The 24,831-nt window shown below is 39.8% G+C and overlaps 1 protein-coding gene across 2 annotated transcripts; it reads left to right on the top strand.

Annotated features, from left to right (window-relative positions):
• Positions 1–392: 392 nt before the first annotated feature.
• On the top strand, positions 393–24,831 carry RDH10 (retinol dehydrogenase 10). 2 transcript variants are annotated; one of them, XM_015855783.2, is made up of 6 exons: positions 393–966; positions 1,281–1,516; positions 19,533–19,631; positions 21,016–21,161; positions 21,499–21,630; positions 23,455–24,831. In XM_015855783.2, exons 1-6 carry the CDS (start codon positions 687–689, stop codon positions 23,576–23,578), a joined length of 1,017 nt encoding a protein of 338 aa, XP_015711269.1. In that variant the 5' UTR covers positions 393–686; the 3' UTR covers positions 23,579–24,831. The 2 variants fall into 2 exon arrangements, with proteins under 2 accessions (XP_015711269.1, XP_015711268.1); XM_015855782.2 differs by having other exon boundaries at positions 395–966; positions 1,278–1,516.

The following is a 24,831-nucleotide window of genomic DNA, read 5'->3' on the forward strand; positions in this document are numbered from 1 at the left end:
AAGCGCAGAACCCGCTTTCCCCTCCGGTTGCTGTGTGCAGCCCTCCGCCCTCCGCCCTCCTCCCGGGACCAGCAGCGCGCCGTTCCCGCCGCTGCCTCCAGGTGGCGCTGCAGGGCGGGGCGGTGCACGCTGGGACATGTAGTCGGGGCGGGCTCGGCCCGGCGTCCGGCAGCACCGCTCGGGAGGGGGGAGCCGCTGCGGAGCCGGCAGGACGGGCCTGGAGCGGCAGCCGGACCCTCCCCCGGCGGAGGGGCGGGAGAGCGGGGCGAGGAGGGGCCGCGGCGGGGGTGGGGGTCCAGGGAATGCGGGGCGGGCCCGGGGGAGGGCTGGGGAGCCCGGGAGGAGGGGCCGAGCCGCCCGACCCGCCCTATATAGGGCGCCGAGCGAGCAAGATGCTCACTGCCAACAGCGGGGCCGCGGGCGTGTGGGGACGGGGCGGGCGGAGATCTCCTTCCCTGTGCTCCTGCGTTGGGCGTGGGGTGCGGGACCGAGCACGGGGCGTCCCGAGCGGCGACGGGCGGAGCGGGGCAGTCCCGGCAGCGGGAGCTCCCCCGGTAGCGGGCTGTCCTAGCGAGAACAGCGGCCCCAGGTGCGGAGCCGGGCGACAGGGAGGCTCCGCTCCACGCCGTGCCCGCCGCTGCGGGCGGGGGTGAGGGCCGCCGGGCCGGGGGCGAGGGGCTGCCAGCATGAACATCCTGCTGGAGCTGTTCGTGGTCACCTTCCGAGTGCTGTGGGCGTTCGTGCTGGCCGCTGCCAAGTGGCTGGTGCGGCCCAAAGAGAAGAGCGTGGCGGGGCAGGTGTGCCTGATCACCGGGGCGGGCAGCGGCCTGGGCCGTCTCTTCGCCTTGGAGTTTGCCCGGCGCCGGGCGCTTCTGGTGCTGTGGGACATCAACACGCAGAGCAACGAGGAGACGGCGGGCATGGTGCGACACATCTACCGCGAACTCTCCGAGGCCGCCCCCAAAGGTAAGCGGGGCCGGGCGCTGCCCCTCGGAGCCCACCTGCGGCCGTCCTGCCCCGGGGACCTCCCGTCCTGTCAGGGAGCCGGGCGGGACGTTGCGTTGTCCTGAGTGTCCCTTCGTCCCCGCGGCGGCTCCCGGCTCTCAGAGCTGGCAGCGCTAGCGAGCAGGCGAGTTCCCGTGTACCACGGTGACACCAAAGTAAACAGAAGTTTTAGTGCGTTGGAAGTAAGTTTGCTCTTTTGCTCAATTCTTTATTTGCCTGCTGAAATGCACCTAAGAACGTTTTTCTCTTTTCTTTCCTCTCTTATTTGCTAGTAGTTGGAGACGGAGAGAAAGATGCGCTGCCCCATTGCAGCTTGCAGGTTTACACGTACACCTGTGATGTGGGCAAAAGAGAAAATGTCTACACGACAGCGGAGAGGGTCCGCAAAGAGGTTGGAGAGGTTTCTGTCCTGGTTAACAATGCTGGCGTGGTCTCCGGGCACCACCTTTTGGAGTGTCCTGACGAGCTGATTGAGAGGACCATGATGGTCAACTGTCACGCGCATTTCTGGGTAACTATATGTTCATATATTACCTTTTCTATCAGTTAATTTGAGGGAATCAACTGTTGTTGCTTAACTCCCGTCTCCTTGGTTTTGCACTTGATCCCTTTCATTTGCAAGCTCTCCACTTTGTGGGCTTCTTTTTTAATGTCTAACAGGTAATGGTGGGTATTAAAGTTATTAATAAATTACTTTGAATTGACTCTGTGCTCTTAGAATCTTGAGTTCACAATCTCACTCACTTATTTAGCTCCATATATGAAATCTCTTGCAATCATAACTTCTGAATTTACATTAAAGGTCGTTGCTATTAAGGAATGACTTTTCTCCCTCCTTCTGCAGTCTTAAAGCAGAATGTCAGCAGCTTTAAGATGCTGCTTTGATGACGGTTGCAATGGCAAAGTTGCTCGCTTTGGGAGAAAAAGGCTTATTAGAAGCCCTGCTGGAGATCTTGTTTGAATTGCCTTGGAGGCAAATTGTTGCTTTTGGTGGCTGGGAGGGAAGGCCAAGAAATCAAGCCAAGAACACTTTTTGGGGAATCCTGTGTATTTGTCATCATAGCTTTCTCCTGGGGCTACTGGTAGAAGTAAGAAAAATCTTCAAAGCTAATTCTGAGGTGATACTGTAACTAGCAGATTGTTATCAAGGAGAAGTTATTTGATGAAGCTGTTTGATCTTTGCTCTTCTTGTCTGCCCAAATCTTGTTTCCCTGCGAGTTTTATTTTTACTCTCACTGTAGAGTGGAGCTATGTAAGTCAGTGTGTTGAAGGAGGGCACGATGCACACTTGGGTTAGCATTAGCTGTCAGACTGAGCCCATTGTTAGTATTGAACTGTTCTTTGGTCCTTCAAATAGTGTTATGAAATACACTTGCATAACAATCAAAAGATTAAGCAATCCGAAATATGCTTCGACTTGAGCTTTCTTTGGCTGTTCTTACCTTTGGATGATAAAATTTTGTAAAATCCTCCTCTTTAAAACTTAGAAGGGCCTCACAAACCTGGGGCTTTAACGTGGAACTTAAATGCTGTTTCATAACCCTAAAGGAGCCCCTTCAAATCTGCACTGTGAAATACTTAATGGCAGAGCAGTCTTTTTCCAATGTATTGTAAAGCTTGCAGAGAGTTTGCTTAAACTTCAATGCACATGAGATTGTTTAGAAACTATTAAAGTATATTTTAAGGCAATTTGGGCAATTTGAAAGGTTTGAAAAAGCGCATAAGACCTCACAACATTTAATTGCTCTGCATGTTCCCTTCATAAAAGTGAAACTGATGCTGAAGCAAGCAGAGATGTACACAGATTTAATGGCTGTTATTGATGTGGTCTAAAAGCAGAATTGACAAAGTTTCCAAGAACTCTAAATTATGACATCACCAGGAATTAAAATATGGGAGGATCCTAAATTCTCCAGCTGTTCTTCCTTCAGGCCTAAGTCATACACTTATTTATAACATTGTTTCGGAGGCCTTTTTAAAGCATCCTGTGTGTGTTCTTTTAGAGTAATTAAATATTAAGCTTAGTCTAGTATTGCTGTGACTGTTATTTCCACAAGTTTCATTCATTTCTAAATGTTAGTATCAAATGCCTTTAACTACAACTTGAGATCTTGGCGTAATCTTCTAAGGAGCAGTCAACACCCTTTCTATTTACTAGAGGATCTGTTCTTATGTGTGCTTCCTGCAGATCCTGTGTCCTGCTTTGCTTTTCCTTCTATTTATTTTTTTGCTCTTGGCAAAGCTTTTTCCTAGTCTTCCCCTTCCTGATCTCAGAAAAGACTGGCTTGGCCAACAGTGGGTGGACTTGTATTAGAAAATAATAATACTTAATTCATAAGATATCATCTGAATCAGCTGATTTGAAGCCAATTTTTTTTCTTTCTTTTTTTTTTTAAATGCAAGTCAATGCTGACTTAAATAAAACAATCTGTCTAGATGTGTGAAGTCTTATGCAGCTAGACTTTTCCATGTCAGCTAAACTGGTGGTCCAAAAGCAAAGGAAATACTCTGGAGCATTATGTAGACTTCTAACTATTCTTGAAGGATGTTTCATCCAAAAAGCTTTAAAAGGATTTTGTATTGACATGAATCTTTTGTGTACCATTGCTCAGTAGTTCAGTGTTTGTGCTTTTTGGAGTCTTTTGGTTTTTCCGTTGTTTCTTCTCTCTCCTGTGTAACACGGTACGTTTTCCCTCATACTTTGATCACTAACAAGCCTCGGTGTGTTTCTACATAAAAATGTCAAATGGAACTGTGGCACTGTCCCCTTGAAGCCCTTGAAATGGGGTTGACTGCATGTTCTCTGTGCAGGTGAACTTGTTTTCCGTGAGCAGCTACGATTCGAAGGCTGCTGAATCTCTGCAGTAGGCAATAAAACAAAAGCCTGTCACTGGTCTGCTGTTGTGACTCTAACTGGGCTGTGTACCATATCACAAACTGGCAGCAAGGAGAGCTTTAGCAGCATACCACAGCCTAAACAGATGCTTTCCATTTTGCTGACATCTATGATTTGTATAAGCCTTCCTATGTGTGTTCTATATAAACATGTCACCAATGCATCATGTAGCAATTTCCACAGCATAAAATCCATTGCAGTATTAAAAACCTGTTATTTCATGCTGTGATAACTTGAATGCTTCTGATATTGAAAACATAGGGGCAAAATGCATTCTCAGTTTGAAACAAGCCAGCTCTGGTTTACTATAATTTGCAGATGCATAAAACTGTTGCAGTAATATAACAGTATCTTTTTGCCAGTCTGTTGCAAGAAATAACTTGGCTGCACTTGCCAGTTACTGGAACAGAACTTCTGCAGACAGGGAGTTCTTTATGTCAGGATCCAGACCTGAAAAATGTTTAGTTAGCGCAAGATTTAGCTGTTGCTTCATCTATTTTAAGCAGAAAGGTTATTTTCCTTAATGTTTTACAATAAAGCTTAACTTAAGTATCAGCACATGTTTTTAGATCATAGAATAGTATTCGATAAAACTACTGTACAAATTATTTCAGGATGGATTGAGATTTCTTGTATCTATTATTCTGCCTGAATGTGAAGTTGTAAAGCCACTGCTGAATAGACAAGTATTAGTGTTGTACCTCAGAGTAGTTCCTGGTGACTCCTCCCAGATTCAGTTGTTGAATGAAGCACGATGATGATCAGGCACCACAATGTTCTGTGATAAGAAGATCCTTCTGTACAGCAGATTTTCAGTATCCAGCTCTGAGAGAACAGTGATACCACTCCTGCTTTTTATTGTTGTCTCAGTGCTCTGAAACTTTCAATTTGAAGCTCTCCTCCTAGTGAGTTCTCTTCAACTTACCAAAAGGGGGAAGCAAAAGCATTTAGCTCCAGCTGTGTCATATTTAAAAAGTGGAAAGCTAAAGCCTGGACTTGTTCATTGCTGCATTACTGTCCATTCACTTATAAACTACTCTGTTTCTGAGGTTATGCATGTACATCTCCCTTTGCAGGTATATAACAAATTCTAAATGGTCCAATGCTGATAATATGAGGAGAGATACTGTGTAAGAGGGAAATGCTGCTTGAATAAATTAGATATTTTGGACTATGTAATCCCCTAAATGTAAACAAATCTTTAAAGAAAAAGCTTAGTGGAAGCTGGAAAGGTACTGGATTAAATACATATTTATGCAGGTATTGCAGTTGCCAGCTTAATCTGTCTGAAAGACTTACTAAAACCTTGGAGAATAAGTGGCTTATCTATAAGTACTGATCTAATCTCCAGCTCTGAGGTTTCTGTGATTCTAATCTCATACAGTTCCCCAGTGTTCAATAGAACTCATACCTGTGATTGGTTTAAATATGAAAATGCTGCCCATCAAGTGTGCTCGGTGACTGTTCTACAGAAGAAAAGATAACTTAATTATGTGAAGCTGCATCTGAAACTGTACCAGGACAAATCTTTTATAAACTATTGGCTTAGTAGTTTAATTTTTGTCTTCATTTCTGAAGTTCTAATGTTTATGATAAAATATACACACGGTATTCTATTTATGTGCCAACTAGCTGTATTTAGCATTGTGGATGAGTGGAGTTAGCTGTCTTAATTTTTAATGTCATGATAATGTGTCCAAAGAAGTTTGCTGACGAAGTTTATAAGTTCTTGACTTTTTTTTTTTCTTTGAAAAATGAGTTGGATCAAATTCAAGCCAAACCATGTGTATATGATCCAAAAAGTGTCATCAAAACTAACTCTTCCCTTGCAAAATGATTCCAATTACATGCCACCAGTAAATTACCCTAGACAGCACATGTGTTTCATATAATGCAGTAGCATGCTGGGTAATGAAAATGAACCAAAAGCAGTCAGGCTCTTAGCTACAGAAATAGGGTATTGGTCATATTTAAATCTTGCAAGTGCTTTGGTATGTTTCTGTGGTTCATATGTTCTTGGGTTTATTTATCAAGGAAATAGAGGAAATCTTCTATCAGTTGAGGAAAATACTGTCTTCCAGATGTAGTTTTCTAAAACATCCATTTTACCCTCTTATGCAGCAATGTACTTAACAAGAGCATAAGCAAATAAATGGCTGTATGTGCATTTCTGGAGCACGAGTGGGCATGAGACTACTGGTTTAGAGCTTTCTTTACTGATGTACAGTATAGTGTACCAGGACCTTGTCAAGCACAGTTGTTACCAACCTGGAGTTGTCTAATCTGTAACAGTTGGTTACCTGCATCTTACAATCTGTATGAATCTATAAACTTGTCTTGTTATATTTAAGTTGTTGCGATTGTTTTAAAAAAAAAAAAGATCTGTCTTTTGTTGACTATTTTCCAGTTTTCTGATACTTTTTGAGGAAATAAACTTAAGAAACACATCTGATTAGATGTCTCTGCTTCACTTGTGGAAGGGATCTTGCATCACTTCTGAGAGCAGACACAGGTGTGGATTAAAATGTGTACTTATTGACCAGAAGACTTACCGAACACATTGAATTGGGGAGGTAGATGAGTCTCAGTCATGTTTAAAAGAAAAACAAACAAACCTTAGTTTCTCATCTGTAGGAATTGTATGAATTCAAGCAATAAATTAGTGAGAGAGAGGAGCTCTAGCAAAACAACTCCTAGAGCTCTTGGCTTCATGGGCTACATTTCCATCGGGACAGTGGGAAGAATGTTTTGAAGATTCTTTGGGTGTGTTACAAAGCTAACTTTCTGTGCTAGGTAATCTTACTTGCGTGATGGAGAGTGCTGACCTGTTTTGTTCAAAGAGCAGTTGAATCCATGCATCTCCCTTTTCTGTAATGGTGTCAAGTGGTTTTTTGTCCTTGTCAGTTCAGAGAGCTGAAATGATGGCTCAGTGGGTCTTAAAGTGCTTCAATTATGCTCCAGCTTTTGTAACTGCTCCCAGGCATGCTTTTGAGGTGAATTTTCTGCATCGTTTGAAAGATGTATGGAACTTGGGCTCAAAAACAGAAAATAAAGATTCTCAAATTGCAGCCCATTAATTGTTTGTTGCCTGTAGGTTGGTGTATGTGAAGGTGGTGTACCATGTGGCCAGCCGGTTACGTACATGTGCTTGACTTGCTGAAGTTAGCGGAGTTTAGGTGAAAGCAATATTATTTTCACATTAAAGCAATGTGATGGGTCCTTTAAGGGAAAGGAGAGTTACTCTGAGGAGAACGTGCCAAGACTTCTCAAAGTAATTAAAATACATCTTAAGTATTAGTCAATTATTAGTGGCTTGTGGTTCCAAAGCCTTCTAAAATAAATCTGGAAGTGCAGTGTACCCTGGAAAGAAGAGGTCCTTGAGGTAATCTCACACTTCAGTCTCCTGTGACTTTTTTATGAGGGTTAGAGACTTGTCAGCAAACCATATCAGTGCTTTCAGGACTGCTAATCTGCTCTGAAGCAATGATGCTGGTTGAGTGATCGGTGTGGTGATTGAATACCTCCTTCTTCTGGAATGAGTTAAGTCAGCTGAATAAGCAAAAACCTCGACACTGACTTTGGTCTGATATTATGGTCTTACTTATGGAAAAACTGGGGAAGTAGGAAACCTTGAATGGAATGATAGTTCTTGCCACTGTGCTGTTTAACGTAGCTTGAAGTGGAGAGGGCGCCTCTGCTGTTTTGGGAAATACTCCATATAAAAATAATTCATATGCCTTCTTTGTCCTGTGGTGGTTGGAAGAGCAGTGCTCTGATGGGGTATGATAGAATTTTAAGTTACCAGTTTTTCTGTCTAAAGTAACATTTATAATTTTACAAAAAGCAACGATGTTAATGGGATCTTAACATGTTATTACCTTTCTGTAATAACCAAGTGACAGTAACACACATTTAGAAGACAGATGTATTTGTGCACTCAAATACAGAGAAATGTAATTTTAATTAAGTTGTCTTAATTAAATCTAAATAAGTGTCTTGCTAACCCAGTATTTTCCTTGTGGCAGAACCAGCCTTCAGTGAGCAATGTGAGCTAGCAATCCTTATCTGTAGTTCTGAGGGCCATCAAATACTCTGACTAGATGGGTTGAGGGAAGATGAATGTTGTGTTTTCCAGCACTGTTCCTGCCATCTTTTAGCACCACATTTTTATAATCTTCTCTACTTTTTATCTGTGTGAGCTGGAAAGTGTTATCCTTTCCCAGTACATCTCATAACTTGATTTGATCTGGATCTTTGTGTGTTTGTGTGTGTGAGGTTTTTGCTTGTTTGTTTGCCTGAGTTTTTGTTATGCTTTTGTAATATAAAAACTTTCTGAAGTCCTCTGTAAAAGCCAGAGCATCATTTACTTGATAAACCTTGCTCCCCAGCCTCTAAGGTTTCTAATTATTCACACTGACAATAAAATTGAGTAATCGATACATGTGTGTCTTTTGTGAAGAATGGTAAAAGTATTTCTACACAGGCAAGCTAGTGCTGAGTCGCATGTGATGCTGTGTGCTTATGCCCGTGGTCTTAGGCTTCTTAGTCTGTATAAAAATGTGTATTTAAAAGTATAGCTACAGTCTTAAGTAAGTGGGCATAAACTGCTGGCATCTCAGTTTCTTATCATTTGGTTTGAAAGGAGATATGTCACAAGCAGGAAAGAGATTTACATCAATGCTTAAACTTCTGAATGAACGCTTTGTTCTTGTAAATAATTGTATTAGAATAATGATTTATATGCCAGCCAAATTAACACTTGACACAAGTGAGGTATCACAATCAGGAGGGGAGGGCGTTATAGGCCAAGGAATGCAGAAACAGCTGCAGAGCAGAGGTGACTCTCTTGGTGTGAGCCTTTTGAAATTCAAGTTTGTTTGGCTGTTGAATTCTGCACCTAAATGTGCCCTGGTCACTTCTGCCATCTGTTTGAACTTGTGTGACAGTTTCTCAAGCACTCCACTTACAGCACTAGTTTGTATAAGTTCTTGAGCATATGCTTAAATATAACTTGGCCACAATTTCTGTTGACTCAGGAAAAAAATTAAGGACAGCTTAGTGGTGGCAAGCATGGGGGCATCCCTTGAATGTATGATCCTTGGATGAGCCAGTTTAGCACACAGAACTCTCCGGAGGGAAGCTTCATTTTCTTGGCCTAATTGATTAGTTTTGCTTCTTAGAGACCACACTTGCTTTATCAACGTTTTAGACGTGCACTGACCAAATAGTACTTCTGTCAAAGAGACTGGAAGTAGGATAAAACCATGTGGCAGCAGACAGGACCTCTACAGCTGTTAATCCTGTTTGTTTTGTTTTTTTTTCTTGTGAGATATTCAGTTATGGTGCAATTACTTTCCTTATTTTTTTCTTTTTAAGAGTAATTATATGAAACAATGACCTAGTTACTGAGTTAGGAAGGGTGAGTGAAGTGACTCAGCTTTCATCTGCATGCGGATATTGTATAGCAATGACAATGCTGTGGAGGTACTGTCTTAAGGTATGTAAAGAAATCAGACTTTTTTTTCCTAGTTTAGCCTCATTTTCAAAAGTCAGTTACGTAGATTGTAAAGCACGAGTGATGACTTCATGTTTTCCCTAAGTACAGTTCTGTAGTAATATTTGGAAATATGCAGACTAAAATATTAAGTGTTACCAAGTATTCCAGAGCATGACTAAGCTTATGGCAAGCTGGAGAAGAATGTGTATTTGGAAGTTGGATTGCGTTCTTGTTCACTGAACAGAATATTCTGAGCTCTTATCTAATAGTTTTTCTAAAATGAATTAGTTATGTGGATTTTTCACTGACTCACGATGGCACATTTTCATTTTTTTGGTCAAGATTATCACATAGCTGGCAATAAATAACTGCTCTCCAAATGGTTGGACATTTGCTACAAACTTGTGCTAATGAAGGTGAGGGACTAATGTGTTTGTTACACTAATGTCAACATTGCTCTGCAATACCACAAATCCTTTGACTGGGCCATTTGTCAGTATATAAACAAAGCAGAATTTCTAGTCATTTGACTTCAACAGGGCTTAAACCCAGCTTTTGTGGGAAGAAGGAGCCAACTGTTAACTTCTCATATTGCTTCACCAGAAAACTCTAAAGTAACTTTAAATTTGGCATTTGGATAAATGCAAGTTAGGTCTTTACTGACAGATCTGCCTGTGGAAAAAGATGATGTTGATAGTGCTTTCTACTGGAAATGTAACTTAAGTCCCTTAGCTTCTTATAGTGGTGTTGGAGTTCTGTTAGTTTTGAGTGTATGGAAAGCTCAGATGCTAATATGGTAGTTTAAAGAAAGCAATTTGTTCGCTTGAAACTGCATGTTACTTTTCAGAGACTTCTGCCAGGTGTATAGTGCCTGTTTTAAATTGAACAGTAATCATGGTTTGGTAGTGGTTATAGTCTGAGAGCGTTAAGAAATGTTGTTTGTAGACAGTAAACATCAGTTCACCTAATTGAGAGATCTTTGGGCAGAAGGGAAGAGTTCATCTTTTGAGCACGATTACTTCATCTGTAAGCTTTGGCTCTCATGCTTGGTTATGTCTTGTGCTGAGCAGAGAAGCCTGCATATATGCAGTTTTTTTCCCAAGTTCCACTCGACATTTGTCACATTTATTTTCCAACGTGAGGCAGTACTAAATGTGTAGTTATGCCTCCAACAGCCCTCTTACCATGCTGTCTAACCTACTACTGAAACTTCTCAGCTTTTACAGTTTCAGTTTGGCATTTGAAATGCACCATCATTGGCAATGTTTGTTCTGCTCTTCTTAAGGAGATAAACTCTTCCCCTTGCTCATTGCTAGCTGTTGAGAATCCAGTACGATTGTACTGTCTGGGCTTTAAAAGCCATTGAAATTCAACGTAGACAGAATTGTCTGTGAGTGGTCTGAATGAATACCTTTAAGAAGCTGGCAAGGAAGCTTAGTCAGTGGAGGGCTTCTCATAGCAGGGGAACATCATTTTCATTTTGAAGATAATGCGGTATTCAGGTGTCCTGGAGTCAGCTGAAAATACATGCTCATCTTCAAATTTCATCATTTGAAACAGTCAGTTTCAAAACATGCTCATCTAGATACTCTACACTGCCTTACTGGATTTACTTCGTCCACTTGAAAGGTCTCTAGACCAAAGGAGAAAGGGTAGAAATGGAAAAGATGCTCTTTTAGAGTATGATAAATATATTACAGACAAAAGTATATGGGAGATACAGGAGAGAAGTAGCAGAGAAATTAGCATACTTCCCTAAGATATATACTTTATTTATATATATATATATATTATACAATTTATTTTTTGTATTTTTTATTGTATTTTTTATAAACTCAACACAGGGACAAAGAATGCAGGGTCTCTGCTTGCTTATGAACTTTTCTGTGCAAGAGGAAGATGAATGTTTTGTTGGGAAGGGAGCTGGTATCCTTGACTTAAATGGAGAACGTCCTCCATTATTCATAGCTGCATGAAATCAAAGATTTGCAAAAAGAGAAGAGCCCTAACTGTACAGTTGGTGACTTAAGTAGCAGTATATACTGATGCATGTATATAAAACAGTTATGCAAGCAGTATCTGTAAGTACAGATCAAAGTAGATAAGTTTATGTGCATGTATGGTAGAATATATACAAGTATGTCCATGAAAGGCAGCCACATGCTTCCACAGAAACGACTGGTGCAGCATACACTCATTAGGAGGACCAGACACGTAAATAGAAGTCTGACATCTGTGGGTGGACATAATTTTAAAAGCTTTAAAAATCTACAACCTGTTTCTTCTCAGTAGGGAACAATACAAAAGTTCTCAAGAGCAAAAAGGTGGAAGCTGCATACCAGTAACATGAAAGCTCTAACTTCCACTTGCTGGTATAGAATTAACAGGGGTAGTTCAGCTTGAATGCACAGAAAGCACACAAAGCAGTGGCTTCTCTGAGCAAGCAAAACATTCTTAAGGAGAAACTGGGACTGCTTTTGTCTGTGGTACATGTACCTAAAGTACCTGCCCTAGGTAAAGGTGTCTGAAGTGCTGCTATGGTGGTGAACACAAGGAAAAGGTTTATGTAAGGCAACTGGGATTAGCTCTAGATTGCCATAAGCATTAGGCAATGATAGAATTTCCATCTTGACTCTCAAGAAGAAAGTTTCTGAAGCAGGAATTCTGTTATTTAGGTAACATGCTTGAGTACTTTCCTACACTTCAGAGCAAAGGGAGAACAAAGCTGTTTTCTGTTCCTGTCCTAGTTATGCAATTTGGGGTAATATCACAGGAAATGAAGCCCTTAAACGAAAGGGGAGGGAGAGAGAATGTAGTGACATGATAAGGTAACAAAAGTCTCTCTTGCAAGGTCCTTTCCTAAGCACTTTTCATATTCCACTCTCTGTAGAAACAACCCCTTTCCAACTAAGCCCTGTTAACAAACTATACAAAAGACAATTTAGCCAGGCTATGTTCAGTTGTTCTAGGCTTGGCATAATTAGTTCTGGTAGTAAAGAGTAGAAAACAATGATTAATGACTGAGAGATAACTGGTGGTATTAGTTTCCTGTGATTATTTTTTTTTATTAGCATTACTTATCTTATCTTTACTATCTATGCATTGTAAACAGCTTTCTGGCACAAAGTTCTGATTAAGGAAACTACTTCATTCAGTTTCAGCTTTCTTCTGATACACTCAGCATGAGTTTATTCAGCATAAGAGGAACTACTACAAGAGCTGAAAGGTTCACAAGAAACAATGGTAGCTATTGATATTTCAAGGAATTTTGTAATGGCACCCTAAGTACTACAAATGCAAAACAGTGTAGATATGTAACTATGGATTATAACATAATTTGTTCAGCAAATAGCATTGTAAATGTTTGTTACTACTAAAAAACCCACTTATAAACCTCCATAAATGAGGTTTAACCTAGTTTTCTACAGATATGATGCTTCTCAGCTGATTGTGTGTCCCTTGACAAGCAAGGGATTTTGTGGATGGATCAGCCACGAGAGAGGAGAAAACAGGAACGTTAATTACTAATATGGATTCATTAAAAATAATTAAATGCCAAACAATTGATTCAAGCAATAGGTTATGATTTCACTAGGTGAAGACTCTGTGTACTTCAGAGTCCTATTTCACACAACATTAGAGAGAGGGAAAATAAATATATTTCTATGTAAATCAAATACAGTTTTCAATTATCTGGTGTTGTCTTGGTGACTTAGTTCTTTAGAGTACTTATTTTGTTACCTTCACCTCTTAACCTGGTTAGATTTTATCTGTAGTTTCACTCTATCTACAAATGTAGGGCACACAGAGCCCTACATGTGCCCCTGTGTGACTTTGCTTCCTTGCTACTTGTCATCCTTATGGACTTCTTCTTTCAGGAGCTTCTGGTTGCAAGGCAACTGTAACGTTATTACTGTGCATGTATGTTAAGCATTAACTGCTGTTGCAGTTCAATATTAAAGGAATCCCCATGGTCCCAAAGCAGTGGGTTTTTATGTAAAGGACAAATAAAGCTTTAGTGAGAGATTAAAGGTTGTGTTGCCTGCCAGGAGGTAAATAACTAAGGGACCCCTTTTGAAATGAAATATTAGAAGCGCTAGGTTTTTATTTTGAATGCAAGGCCTGTTCAGATAGTTTCATTCCATGCTTTTAGTACAGCTGGTTGTGGCAGCTTGGTTTGAGGAGGTCATATGTATCTCCTGTTCCTTTTTACCGTAGAAGGATCTGGGCATGATCACCCATGAACAATCCAGAGGAATGCGTGGTTCTTTTTAATTCACTACTTTATGAAAATTACGTAATTCTGACTTGTTTTTCACAATAGTTTATTGAGAATAGAAGCTGAAGATCAAAAATAGCGCTGATCTCTACGGCTATTTAAATATTTACTTAGACAGTGGCTAATTATCCAGAGGGGGCCCAGTGGTTCTTAAAACCAGCCAGCAGAGACATCTGAGCTCCTTTTAAGTTGAAGCACAACTTTGGTCCCTTACATTTGCAAGGTCAACAGTAGTTGTGGGCTTCTATCTGCCTTCTGTAGTCAGCCTGTTAACAACACAGCTGTGTCTGCTGTGCCGTCTTTCTAGTGTCCAGTTCAGGACTTTTGATGTAGTCTTGCACAGTCAATCTCACCTTAAACTAATAATTTGGAGATAATTGTATACTGGAATTTAAGAAGGGTGGGGATATAATACAGAAGAAGTAATTGAGATGATAGTGCAAGTGTCTAATTGTTGTGCTCAGTTCTAATTGGAACCAATTAAAAAAATAAAAGGGAAATGAACAGTTAAATCCAATCTTGTAATGGTATGCTTTGGTGTGTGAGAAGGTATTTTTGGTTATTATAGCCTATAATGAGAATAAGTTCTCCTTTGGGAGTTACATGGTTCTACAGTATACGTTCAAGACTCTTCTAAAAATATTTGGCAATGGCTTTTGTTATAATGCTGTGAATGAAGTTTTACCCCACGTTTATAAAATGCATTTAAAGTGGTTATCTTCTGAAGAGAGACTGTATGACTACAGTTGAAAATAACTTCAGTATATTTACAGGTAAGTTTTCCATGATTTTTTTCTGCCTTTCAGGTGCCTCGCTTTTCCTTTCAACATGCAGGGGCACCCTGTTGCTATTCTATCCAGTTTGGAAAAACCTACTTTAAGACGTAGGTTGCCACAGCTGGTTTGCAGAACAGTTTGGCGTTTTCTTTTGTCAGGTTTCTGTGCCTTACTTTCCACTTATTGGAATGGAAAGAAAACTGGGGCATGTGGTAATTTCTGAGTTTTGCCCCATAGAATCACCCAGGTTGGAAAAGACCTTGAAGATCATCAAGTCCAACTGCAGCCTACGCATAATACCCTAACCATAGTACCCATGGCAGCCATGTGCTGTCCCTACATGGAAGCAGGAGAACCTGCAGTGCGGTACTGTGATCCACGAAGAAAGGAAAGAATATAAAATCAAATGCCCATGCGAGGAAGAGAGAGGATGCAAGATGCATTTTAAATAGAAACTGGGATTTTTTTTTATCACTGTCTCCATTGTTTCAAATTAATACTTTCATGTTATTAGCCATGATAGCAGGCTGTTGTGACTCCTGCTGCCTTAGTTGCTGGCTTAAATAGAGTCATCTAGATGGGTCTGTGACTAATGTCACCAACTCTGGATCTTCCTGAAAAGTTTTAACTCCAAGATTAAAAAAAACCAATGCAGTTACCCAAATATTGTACGTTTTCATACTGTTATGGATCTGGCAATCAGGAATAGCTGTGCCTTAGGTAAAATCATTATCTGTTACACCAGCATGCCACTCTTGTGGATTAAAAACAGCAGTAGGAAGACTTGCCTGTTCCTATCAGCCCCTGAAAAATAGCTGCATTCCGTCCACCTTATATGAAGGGGTCATATGGAGAATAAGCCATCCCTTTGGCATAAAGGAATTTCTGCCTTATTTGTGTTATCAGAGTAGTTGTAAAGGGTGGTTGGGTGTTGGTGGAAGACAGAAGGTATGGAAAAAAATACTGTATTGAAAAATAGAAACTTTAAAGGATCTGAAACATTGGTACCTGCTTTATTGTTTCTTTAATATAAAAGCAAGTTTATAAACATGAGGTAGCATGTACTTTTCCACTTCGGTGTGCTTTGTGCCTTCAGTATTCACTGTTTTGAGCTGCATACATCTAACATTGTTTTCTGTGTAGGCTTGCTTTCTACTTTAAGAATAATTACTCCAAAATTTAATTAAAAAAATCACTTTCCCAAACAGAGTATTTCTTCATATTCTCATTTGCTGTATTTAGGCTAATTTGTCTTGACATTGCAGCTGTGCTGTTCTTTGTGTTGCACAATCTTTTGAGTTTTGTTTCATTAAGAATGGAACTAAAGAATTTGGGGAAGGGGAGGGAAGAAGTGCTAGACTGTTAGAAGTTAATTTGCCGTAAACCAAAATGTTGAGAACAGATTACGAAAGCTATGAAGTGACATGTAAATGCTTGTTCAGTTTCACACTTATGAGAAATAAGTCATTAAAGCTGTGTGCACGTGGAATACATGTTACAGCTACTGGGAGTAGTTTGTTCTTACTTATATATTCAGAAGTACGGAGGAAATTGCTTAGAAGATTTGGAAGTGGTCTTATATGGAGCCTGAACATAAAGATTAAACAGTCTCAAAAACAAATAAAAGAACTAGCTCTGCTCTCTGTTCAGAGTAGTTTCTTACATTCTGCCTGTCCTACCTTCCTGCTTTGTCTAATTTGAACTGCAGGTTAGAAAACTTATTTTTATTATAATTTGGACTTGTTTCTGTTTGTTGTTTTTCTGGGAGAGAGGAAAATAAGAAGAGAGCAATTCTGAGTAAAGAAGATGCTTAACTTTATATTTCTGTGTACCTTTCCTCATTCCTCATAGCATAAATTCCTTTCATCTACTGTACTTGCTGGCTTATCCTCTGTGTTGAAAAGTGTACTGCGTTTGTCATTAATAAAAGACCTCGCTCCAACTTGAACCACTTAAATGATTTTAGTTATATGTCTTCCTCTGCAGCTGTGAGAGGTAAAACTGAAATTAAAAGATCAAACCTGAAGGCAGATAGTTTGATTAAATCATTTCAGTTATTTTGGGGGCCTGGTTCTTGACCTCTAATGCCATGGATGGTACCACATTTCTTGCATAGTATCTTCTAATACTTTTTTTAGCGGAGGATTAGTGTGTCCATGCATCACCTCTGAAAACGAATGTGGGCTGTGCTACCTGTTCAGACAAATGCCAGATGGGAAGGCCACCCAAGAGGCATCTTGCCCCTGAACCAATCGAACTTTGAACCGCTTTCTCAGCATCACGACAAGCACAGAGAAGATGTCAGGTCTGGTAGGCAGATGTAGCTGAAGCTGAAAGAAACTAGGTTGGTCTGGTTTATGTAACAGACAGAAAAACTGGGGACCAGAGTATGGAGGAAGCTGCTTTGATCAACGAAGTAGGCTGTGCCAGAAGCTCAGTAAGAATACTGATTTATTTGGGGATTGCATATACCACGAAAGAGAATAACTTCACTTTGGGATTGTTTTTCTCAGCAAGAGGAGGTTGGGAGGAGCAGTGGGCAAGCCTCACTCTGAGACTGGAAATGTGTCCCCCAATAGGGTGTGTCTGCCTCTCACCATGCGTGTTTTTAAGTACTAACTCCAAGCTGCAGCAGATGGCTGGAGGATGGCAGCACCAAGATGACTTGCTGTTATCCATTTAGCGAGGTGTTGATAGTTGACTGCTGTGTTTTGTACGTTTTTGATGGTGCAACTATCTTTATCAACCATAAGGATAGGTAATAGCATGGATTTATGGGCACAATTACAATTCAACATATTTCCTCCACAACTCTTGACACTAAAAAAGAAAGAAAAAAAAAAAGACAAAAAGAAAGAAGGCTACAATATCATAGAAAATAAGAAAATAAAACCACCCGAAAAGTCTAAAAAAGCAAGAGAAGCACTTTCTTGTTGATTTTCTCCTATCAGATAATTTTTATCTGTGTCTTGGATGTGATAGGACAAAAAATCTGTTGCTACGTTTTCCTTTCTTTCTCTCCCTCCCCTCCTGAGGGACAAACTCCAAGGCAAGTGCCTCTTTCTGCTGTTCCTGTGCTTTGCAGGCAGGGTTTCAGTCTGCATTATCACGCTTTCTGGCAGTGTGGGGTGGCAATCAGTCATTCCAATGTGATGTGGACAGATAACTGAGACCTAAGTGGAAACTGCTGATGGAACTGACTAATGCTCTGGAGGAGAGTAAATTGTTAGCAGGGCTGAACTGGGTGCTCTGCTGTCTTAGGAAGTTGATGTGGAAGACCTGGCCCAGTGCACAGTGGTCAGTGTTGTGGGGTGACTGCAGAGAAATAACGTACTGCATAACTTGAGGAAAGTGAAGCTTCTTACCTTTTTGAGTCTGTGTTGCCTCGTGATGACCAGGCTTTCTTGCCACACAACATAGGAAGAGAGGCTGAAACTTCATGTGCCTGGCACAGATTAGTCTAACAAGTGAACTAAATTCTTGTCTGAGTCTCTGTATAAGAGGTTTAGAGATCCCTGCCACGAGGAAAGAAACAAATGCAAGACAGCTTGCTCTCAGATTATATTTTGTAATTAGCTTCGTTATACAGTTATGACAGAATCTAGGAGTTATATGAATCAACGGTAGAAAAGGCAAGGAGTCAGGAGGTCTGTTAATCTTCTATCATCTGCCAGCTATCCAGTGAAAACACTCTTTTGTGTGGTTTTAGGAGGTCTGGATTAGTCATTTAACACCTGCAGGCAAAAACGTTGTACAAGAACATGTGAAAATCATTAGAGCAAAACTATCCTGACGTCTGTGATTGGAAAATGCAGACAGCATAAGAATGGAATTAGATGGATTCAGCTGTAGCTTGCATGTCTCTTTAACAATGCAGCTGACAAGATTCGGACCAACAATTAAGCAAGCAGCAAATACTTCAGGGGCATTTGCATACTCTGGGTTTGGATCCAAATTACATGGGAAGACTTGGTTTCTGGGAGGACAAAGAATTTGTAGTTCTGCCTGAGTTAGAATGGGAAAGAAGCTTGGCCATGAGTAGATTTGTATATTAACCACATGCTTTTGTGATTAACGTACGTTATCTGTAATTCTTTGGCAACTTAAAAGTGTTCTAGTGTAGTATGCTGATTACCTACAAGCTGAAGTAAATAATAGCTGAAGAAACCCTTTTTCTAATTAATTGTTTTCAAGCATATATGGTGCTCTGATTGATAGTATATAAAAAAGTTAGTGTGAATTCGCTTCAAAATCAGGTGAGAGAACTAGATATTATAGGAGAGTTGATCTTCTGAGAACTGACTTCAGTTTATCACTTAGATTTTTATTTTTTTTTAAAGGTGTTAGCTCTGATTTGGGTGTTTAAACAAACAGACCTTGAGATAATTAAAGTGGTGGTTAAAAGCATTCATCTTGACACTTGATTTTGTTTTATCTTTGAAACTCTTCAGATACAGAATTAATAATGGATGTATACATCTACATTTAGTTAGAGCGGTGCTAATGGATACTAATAAAGATGGAAAACAGTTCAAACTAGCAGATGTTTAGTGTATTTTGTATGTGAAAGGTAACATCAGCAAAGCAGCTGCCTCTCCAACATTTCATTGCTGCAAAATGCACAGAGTAAGTTAAGTGGATAAAACCAACCATATCTAGCTGAGAAAATACATCATCAATAATTAGAGCTGATAATTGGCACTGATCTTAACACAGAAATACTGAATAGCGTAATTAAACACTTTGCATTCCTTTTTCTGCCTTTAAAAAAGAAGTGACTTCCACTTTAGGTTCGAATTATCTCTTTCTGATAACTAGTCTCTTGCAGAAAAATAAACATGTCTGAGCTCAATTGATCTTTTAACCTTCACATTTCTGGAGATACGATCGTTGCTGACTGAATTCACAAACATACTATAGATTTTCTATTGGCATTTTTTGAAAAACCAAGAAGTTCCAAATCTATACAGTGATCTCCTGAATTCCTTATAATAAACTGAGGTAAAGGTTTTGAACACTTATAACTAATGTAGTAGTTCACTTATTTTCTTTTACTTGATTGTTTTATTTATTTTGCAGACCACTAAAGCATTCCTTCCGAAGATGCTGGAAATGAATCATGGACACATTGTGACAGTTGCAAGTTCTTTAGGACTGTTCAGTACTGCTGGAGTAGAGGTTTGTTGGATTGTATTAATCTGGCTTGTTTTGTTTTTTATATTAGCAGCTAGAGAGAATAGTCAAATCTTCAAAGGTATTTGGAGGTTACAGTAATATGGATACCAAATAACAGTGCTCTGAGTAGGATCCACAGGACTCAAGCAGACACTGTATTTGTGCACTTGCCACTTGGAGTGAAGGCCTAGGATAGAATTTCATTCAGAATGCTGAATGACTGTTGAGTAGCCTGGTAACTACTGGTAATTTGGAAAGTATCCACCTACCCATTTCTGCCAAGAAATGCAGTGCTAAGGCTGAAGTCAAAGGCAAGGATTTTTGAGAAATCATGTTTCTTATTTCTTTCTTTATCTGTGAGAAAATGGCTACCTACTTTCCTTACAGAATAGATGACTCACCTGCCTTACTAGGCTCCAAGTTATAAGCAGTAGGCCATCTAGGTCCTAGCAGCCATTTGAGAACACCAGTTTCTGTGACTCGTTTGATACATAAAACCGGGTAAGGATTAGAGCACATTAGCTTGCATTTTAGGTCATTAGTACAGATGCAAGTGGGAACAGAAATCATTCAAGTAGCGAAAATGAATTAATAAGTCTAACAGAATGATGGTCTTACTACCTTGTAAAATGTGGGGTTGGTGGTTTTTTTTCCCGTGTAGCTTAGGCTTAATCCAGAATCTTAAACTGCCTTATTTGTTTGTTTGTTTATTTATTAGCAGAAATGAGTTAAACTGGTGTAAGTTAAAGCTTTTTAAAATGTATTTACTTTCTTGAGAATTCTTGAGAGGATTTCTTAGACAGTGGGTATGGGCACATCCACCTGAGAACCTGAATGTGACTGCTGTCTCTGCAGTTATTTTTGAATTCTGAGTATTCTGAGATAAGCAAACTGTACATTTTTCTAAAATTAACTATGTAATACAACCAAATCTTTGTTATACCTTCTATTGAAACTAACAAAAAGTAAAACATGTCAAGTTTCTGCACCTATGCCCTGCCAAATCTGCTTGATATATGCTTGAAAACCAGCTCCTTCAAATCTGACCCCCAGGTAGTATCAGATTTCTCAGTCTTCCATTCCAGCATTTGATATTAAGCAAACTGCTCAACAGAGTAACTTGCCATATGAATCTCCCTTATTCAGAATCTTAAATCCAAGTTAATCTCATACATTCAACTTTTCTGTTTTCATGATTCTGTGCTGATTGCTTTAAAATAGAAGTAACAGATGAGTTGATGTGATGCTATTTTCAGTGGGTGTCTTTTGTTGTTACTTTCTAAGTTTGTGTAGGATCACATCAAATATGCTTTGGCTTCAAACGTGATTCATATCTGTCCCTTTTAAGGTGCTATTTTTTTCCCCCCCTTGTTCATTCCCAACACAGGATTATTGTGCTAGCAAATTTGGAGCTGTAGGTTTTCACGAGTCTTTGAGCCATGAACTGAAAGCTGCTGAAAAGGATGGAATCAAAACAACTTTAGTCTGCCCTTATCTTGTAGATACAGGAATGTTCAGAGGGTGCAGGATCAGGTGAGTAAAATTTGTCTCTCTTATGGTTGTAGTTTTATAAAAGTACTTGAGAATAATTTAGCTCATTACCATAAAAATATTTAAAAAAATATTATGTCTGCTTTCATATGTTACTGTGATCAGTAATCCTGGCCCCAGAAAGGGACTTTCTGAATTTCCTTGATCCTATGGTACTTAGCACAAGTTTTGACCTGTATTTCCTATAACTGGGTAGGGAAAGCAAAAGTTGAACTACTTGTTTTTGCTAAGGCATTCCAAAAGAAAGTGAGTTAATGAACTCTCTATGTTGGCAGTCCTTGATATATCTTGGTTAATCAGCTTTAATAAAATGTTTCAGAAAAGAAATTGAGCCTTTTCTTCCACCGTTGAAACCAGAATACTGTGTGAAGCAGGCTATGAGAGCTATCCTTACAGACCAGCCAATGATCTGCACACCTCGCCTCATGTACATGGTCACCTTCATGAAAAGGTAACATCTGAAATGCCACTTAGTTGGCAATACAAGCAGCAGAATGCTGGTAAAGTACATTAACATGTCCACTTTCTTGATTTAAACACTGTCATACCTGTATAGGCCATAGGTGCTGTTTAGTCATAATTCTCATCTCTTGGCTTACATAAGTGTCTGTTGCTATCTTGGGAAGTTCCATTAAACTGTGATACTATGTATTGTACATCCTAGTTTTGCATTTCTATTATCTATCATTAGATTCATGTTCTTTTCAACAGACTTTTCTTCCATTCTGTGAGTTCTTTTTATTTAGGAATGGGGGAATAAGGAAGCTTCCAGCAAAGGAACCTGTAACTGTTTGTGTCTAGGAGCTGTGTGGAGGAGGCCCTGCCTGCAGATTCTCTAGGGCTTGCATCAATACAGTAAACAAATTGAAAATCTGCACATTCAGAACCAAATTGCAGAGTCCGTTTGTAGGAAGGGTTATTTTAAGGAATCATCTCCTTTGTTCTGTCTAACACTTCAGGTTTGGGATGAGAACTCTGTAAGTAGCCTTCTGTTTCAGTGATGCAGTGTAATACAGGAGTTGGCTCAATTCCACTGATGCATCATCACTTACATGCTAGTTTGTAGAGAACAGTTTCACAGCTGTATGGATTTTTCTGTTTCTTTAACCTTAAGTCTGTAGTAGGAACCTTTAAAATCTTGCTGTCCTGTGAGCGCTGGTTGAAACTGAGAGCATTGGGATTTTTGCTGTACTTACAAAGCAGTTGTTCTCTGCTTCAAGTCTCTCCTGGTGGACAGAGTCACCAAAGACTAGGAAGGACCTTGACTGCTCTCATCTTTGCTGGAAGAGAGTATGTGTGTGTCTCTTTTGCCAACAACTTGAGAACACTACAGTCTTTGAGCTAGCTTCAACCAGAAGCTCAGAGGGCACTTCAGTGCTCTGTGCACAAGCAGTGCCTTCTGCAACAACGGTCACATCAAAGGCCCTTAGGGTTTTCTTGCATTCAACACTTTAGCTTCCAACAGGGAGATCAAAGCTTCTGCATAATCCATGCCCCAGGCAGCAGCACTTAGATCAAAGGCCCTCCAGTGGCTACTGCACAAACAGTATGACTGCCAGCAAAGACACCTGTACCAGTGACATCTATTTCAGTGATCCTTACTCCTAATGCCTAGATTCTGTGCATTACTTTCCACTAAATGAGTGTCTGTCATGCTGTTTCCAGAGGCTGTAGAGACCCCATCTTAGTCCTTCATGAGAGCTCCTAAAAGTAGTGTTTTATAGATATAGGAAGAAGGGGAGGGTCTGTAGCCAGATATTCATCTCAATTTATCTCTTGGAATTTTATCTGAAGGGGAAAGAGAGGAAATTGCTTTCATTATTTCAGACCTCTTTTAGAGGATGGATGGCTGAGTTTAGAATGTGTGTAAAAGTTGTTAGACATCCGGTGATTAAAGAATTGCATAAACTAACGCTAATTCCAATTTAGCTTTTCCTAAATGTCTGATGACTTCTGGCACTGCTTTTGGTTGTTAGTAGACTTTCTGTGGTGTATTTGTCACAGGTTTGTGAAGAAGCAGCAGAAAATCTGTTCTAAGCTGATAGCCAGCGAACAAATAACTTCTTCCTCCTCCTTTATGCCTGCCTGTATGACTGAGTCCCTAGAATGTCAATTTTCTCATTAAAATGTCCTGGAAAATACTTCTATTGAACTGCTATAGGAAACCCCTGCAATAGCTGTTATGTTCCATTTGAAAGCCCAAGTACATAATGAACAGAGCTTTTTTTGCATTTTTATGCTGTTTTCTAACAATTTCCTAACTTGTGTTTTGCAGTATTCTGCCCTTTGAAGCGGTTGTGTGCATGTACCGGTTTTTGGGAGCAGACAAGTGTATGTACCCCTTCATTGCTCAAAGGAAGCAGGCTACAAACAACAACGAAGCAAAAAATGGAATTTAACACTGGTTTGGATGGACTGACGTTTATAGGTGAATATGATAATGTTACCTGAGTGAATTGTGAAGTGCACTTGCATCTAAGAGATGCAAAAAGTTATCACCTTACTGTGGCATTCTCTTGGGTCCTCAACCTGTGTATTGAACTCTAAAAATCAATGTTTTTTTATATACTGTAAATAAAACTGACTAGAGTACTTGGAAAATGTGATAGGTAAACAAGGTGAATTTACAGTGTAGCCGCCACCATTGTCCTTTAGAATCTCACTGTATGTACAGTAAACTACTTCTTGTAGGGATGCACTGTGTGATATCTCTTCCTCAGCTTACCAAGATGTGTAAAAATTGTGTACAACCAGAAGATGTGTGTCTCAGAAGTTGCTTGTTTTTCCCAGTGGTGTTTGGTAAGAGGCAGGGAGGGAAATATTGATACTTAAGCTACTGCATATCACCTTTTAGCAAATTCAAGGATGGTTTCTGACTGCGTCTCTTTGCTTGTTAACCCAAGCTCTCTAAAGGACACATGGCCAACTTGTGGTGTAATTCTCTTTTGTACCAATTGTGTGTATTCTGTTTAAACAAAGATATAAATCTCTGCAGATTCAAAGACAAGTGGATGTATCAGAACTACATTCAAACTTGTACTGGGCATCTGGTTTTCTAGGAATGCAGTCAGTGATTTAAATCGACTTTTTTTCAAGTCACTTGATTTGAATTATGCTCTGTTCTGTTTCCCTCTATATATGTCAGAGTCCGGTCTGCTGTTATGGACTATGTTTCTTTTTGTAGTACTTATTTCCGACAGAGTTCTCCCACCCCCTGAGGAAGCTGTTGTACTCAATTTCTGTAACTGGACTTGTGCCTAAAAGACAAAGCAACTCAGCTGAGATACAAACTGTTTATGTAACTGCTGGTCGTACGCCAACTATTAGCAAATAAGAAATAGAGTAATGCCTGATGCAACTTTACATGTGGAGTATGGAAGGGTGTAAAGATTTTTTTTTCAATTGTACTCACATTGTAGAACAGCAAACGACATTTTTACAGTATTTTTTGTAAAGCGAACAATTTTGTGCCTTGAATTTGGTAATCTGTATTAGTGAAGCATTGTAAAAGTGAACTTCTACCTCTGTATCTTAATGTATACCATCCACTTGTAAACTACTATTGGACAAATTGTGATTACTTTTTTTAGAATGTCTTGTTACATAGTGACCAATGCCTGTGGTTATTAAAGTGAGCCACCTTTTCCTTAAA

This window comes from Coturnix japonica, chromosome 2 (genome assembly GCF_001577835.2).
Source record: "Coturnix japonica isolate 7356 chromosome 2, Coturnix japonica 2.1, whole genome shotgun sequence".
Classification (NCBI taxonomy): Eukaryota; Metazoa; Chordata; class Aves; order Galliformes; family Phasianidae; genus Coturnix; species Coturnix japonica.

Excerpts from the sequence above, each read along its gene's own strand:
- RDH10 (XM_015855782.2), top strand. The coding sequence starts at position 687 with ATGAACATCCTGCTGGAGCTGTTCGTGGTCACCTTCCGAGTGCTGTGG. Across the intron at positions 1,517-19,532 it reads ACTGTCACGCGCATTTCTGG|ACCACTAAAGCATTCCTTCC; the intron begins GTAACTATATGT and ends TTTATTTTGCAG. Across the intron at positions 21,631-23,454 it reads ATGGTCACCTTCATGAAAAG|TATTCTGCCCTTTGAAGCGG; the intron begins GTAACATCTGAA and ends TGTGTTTTGCAG.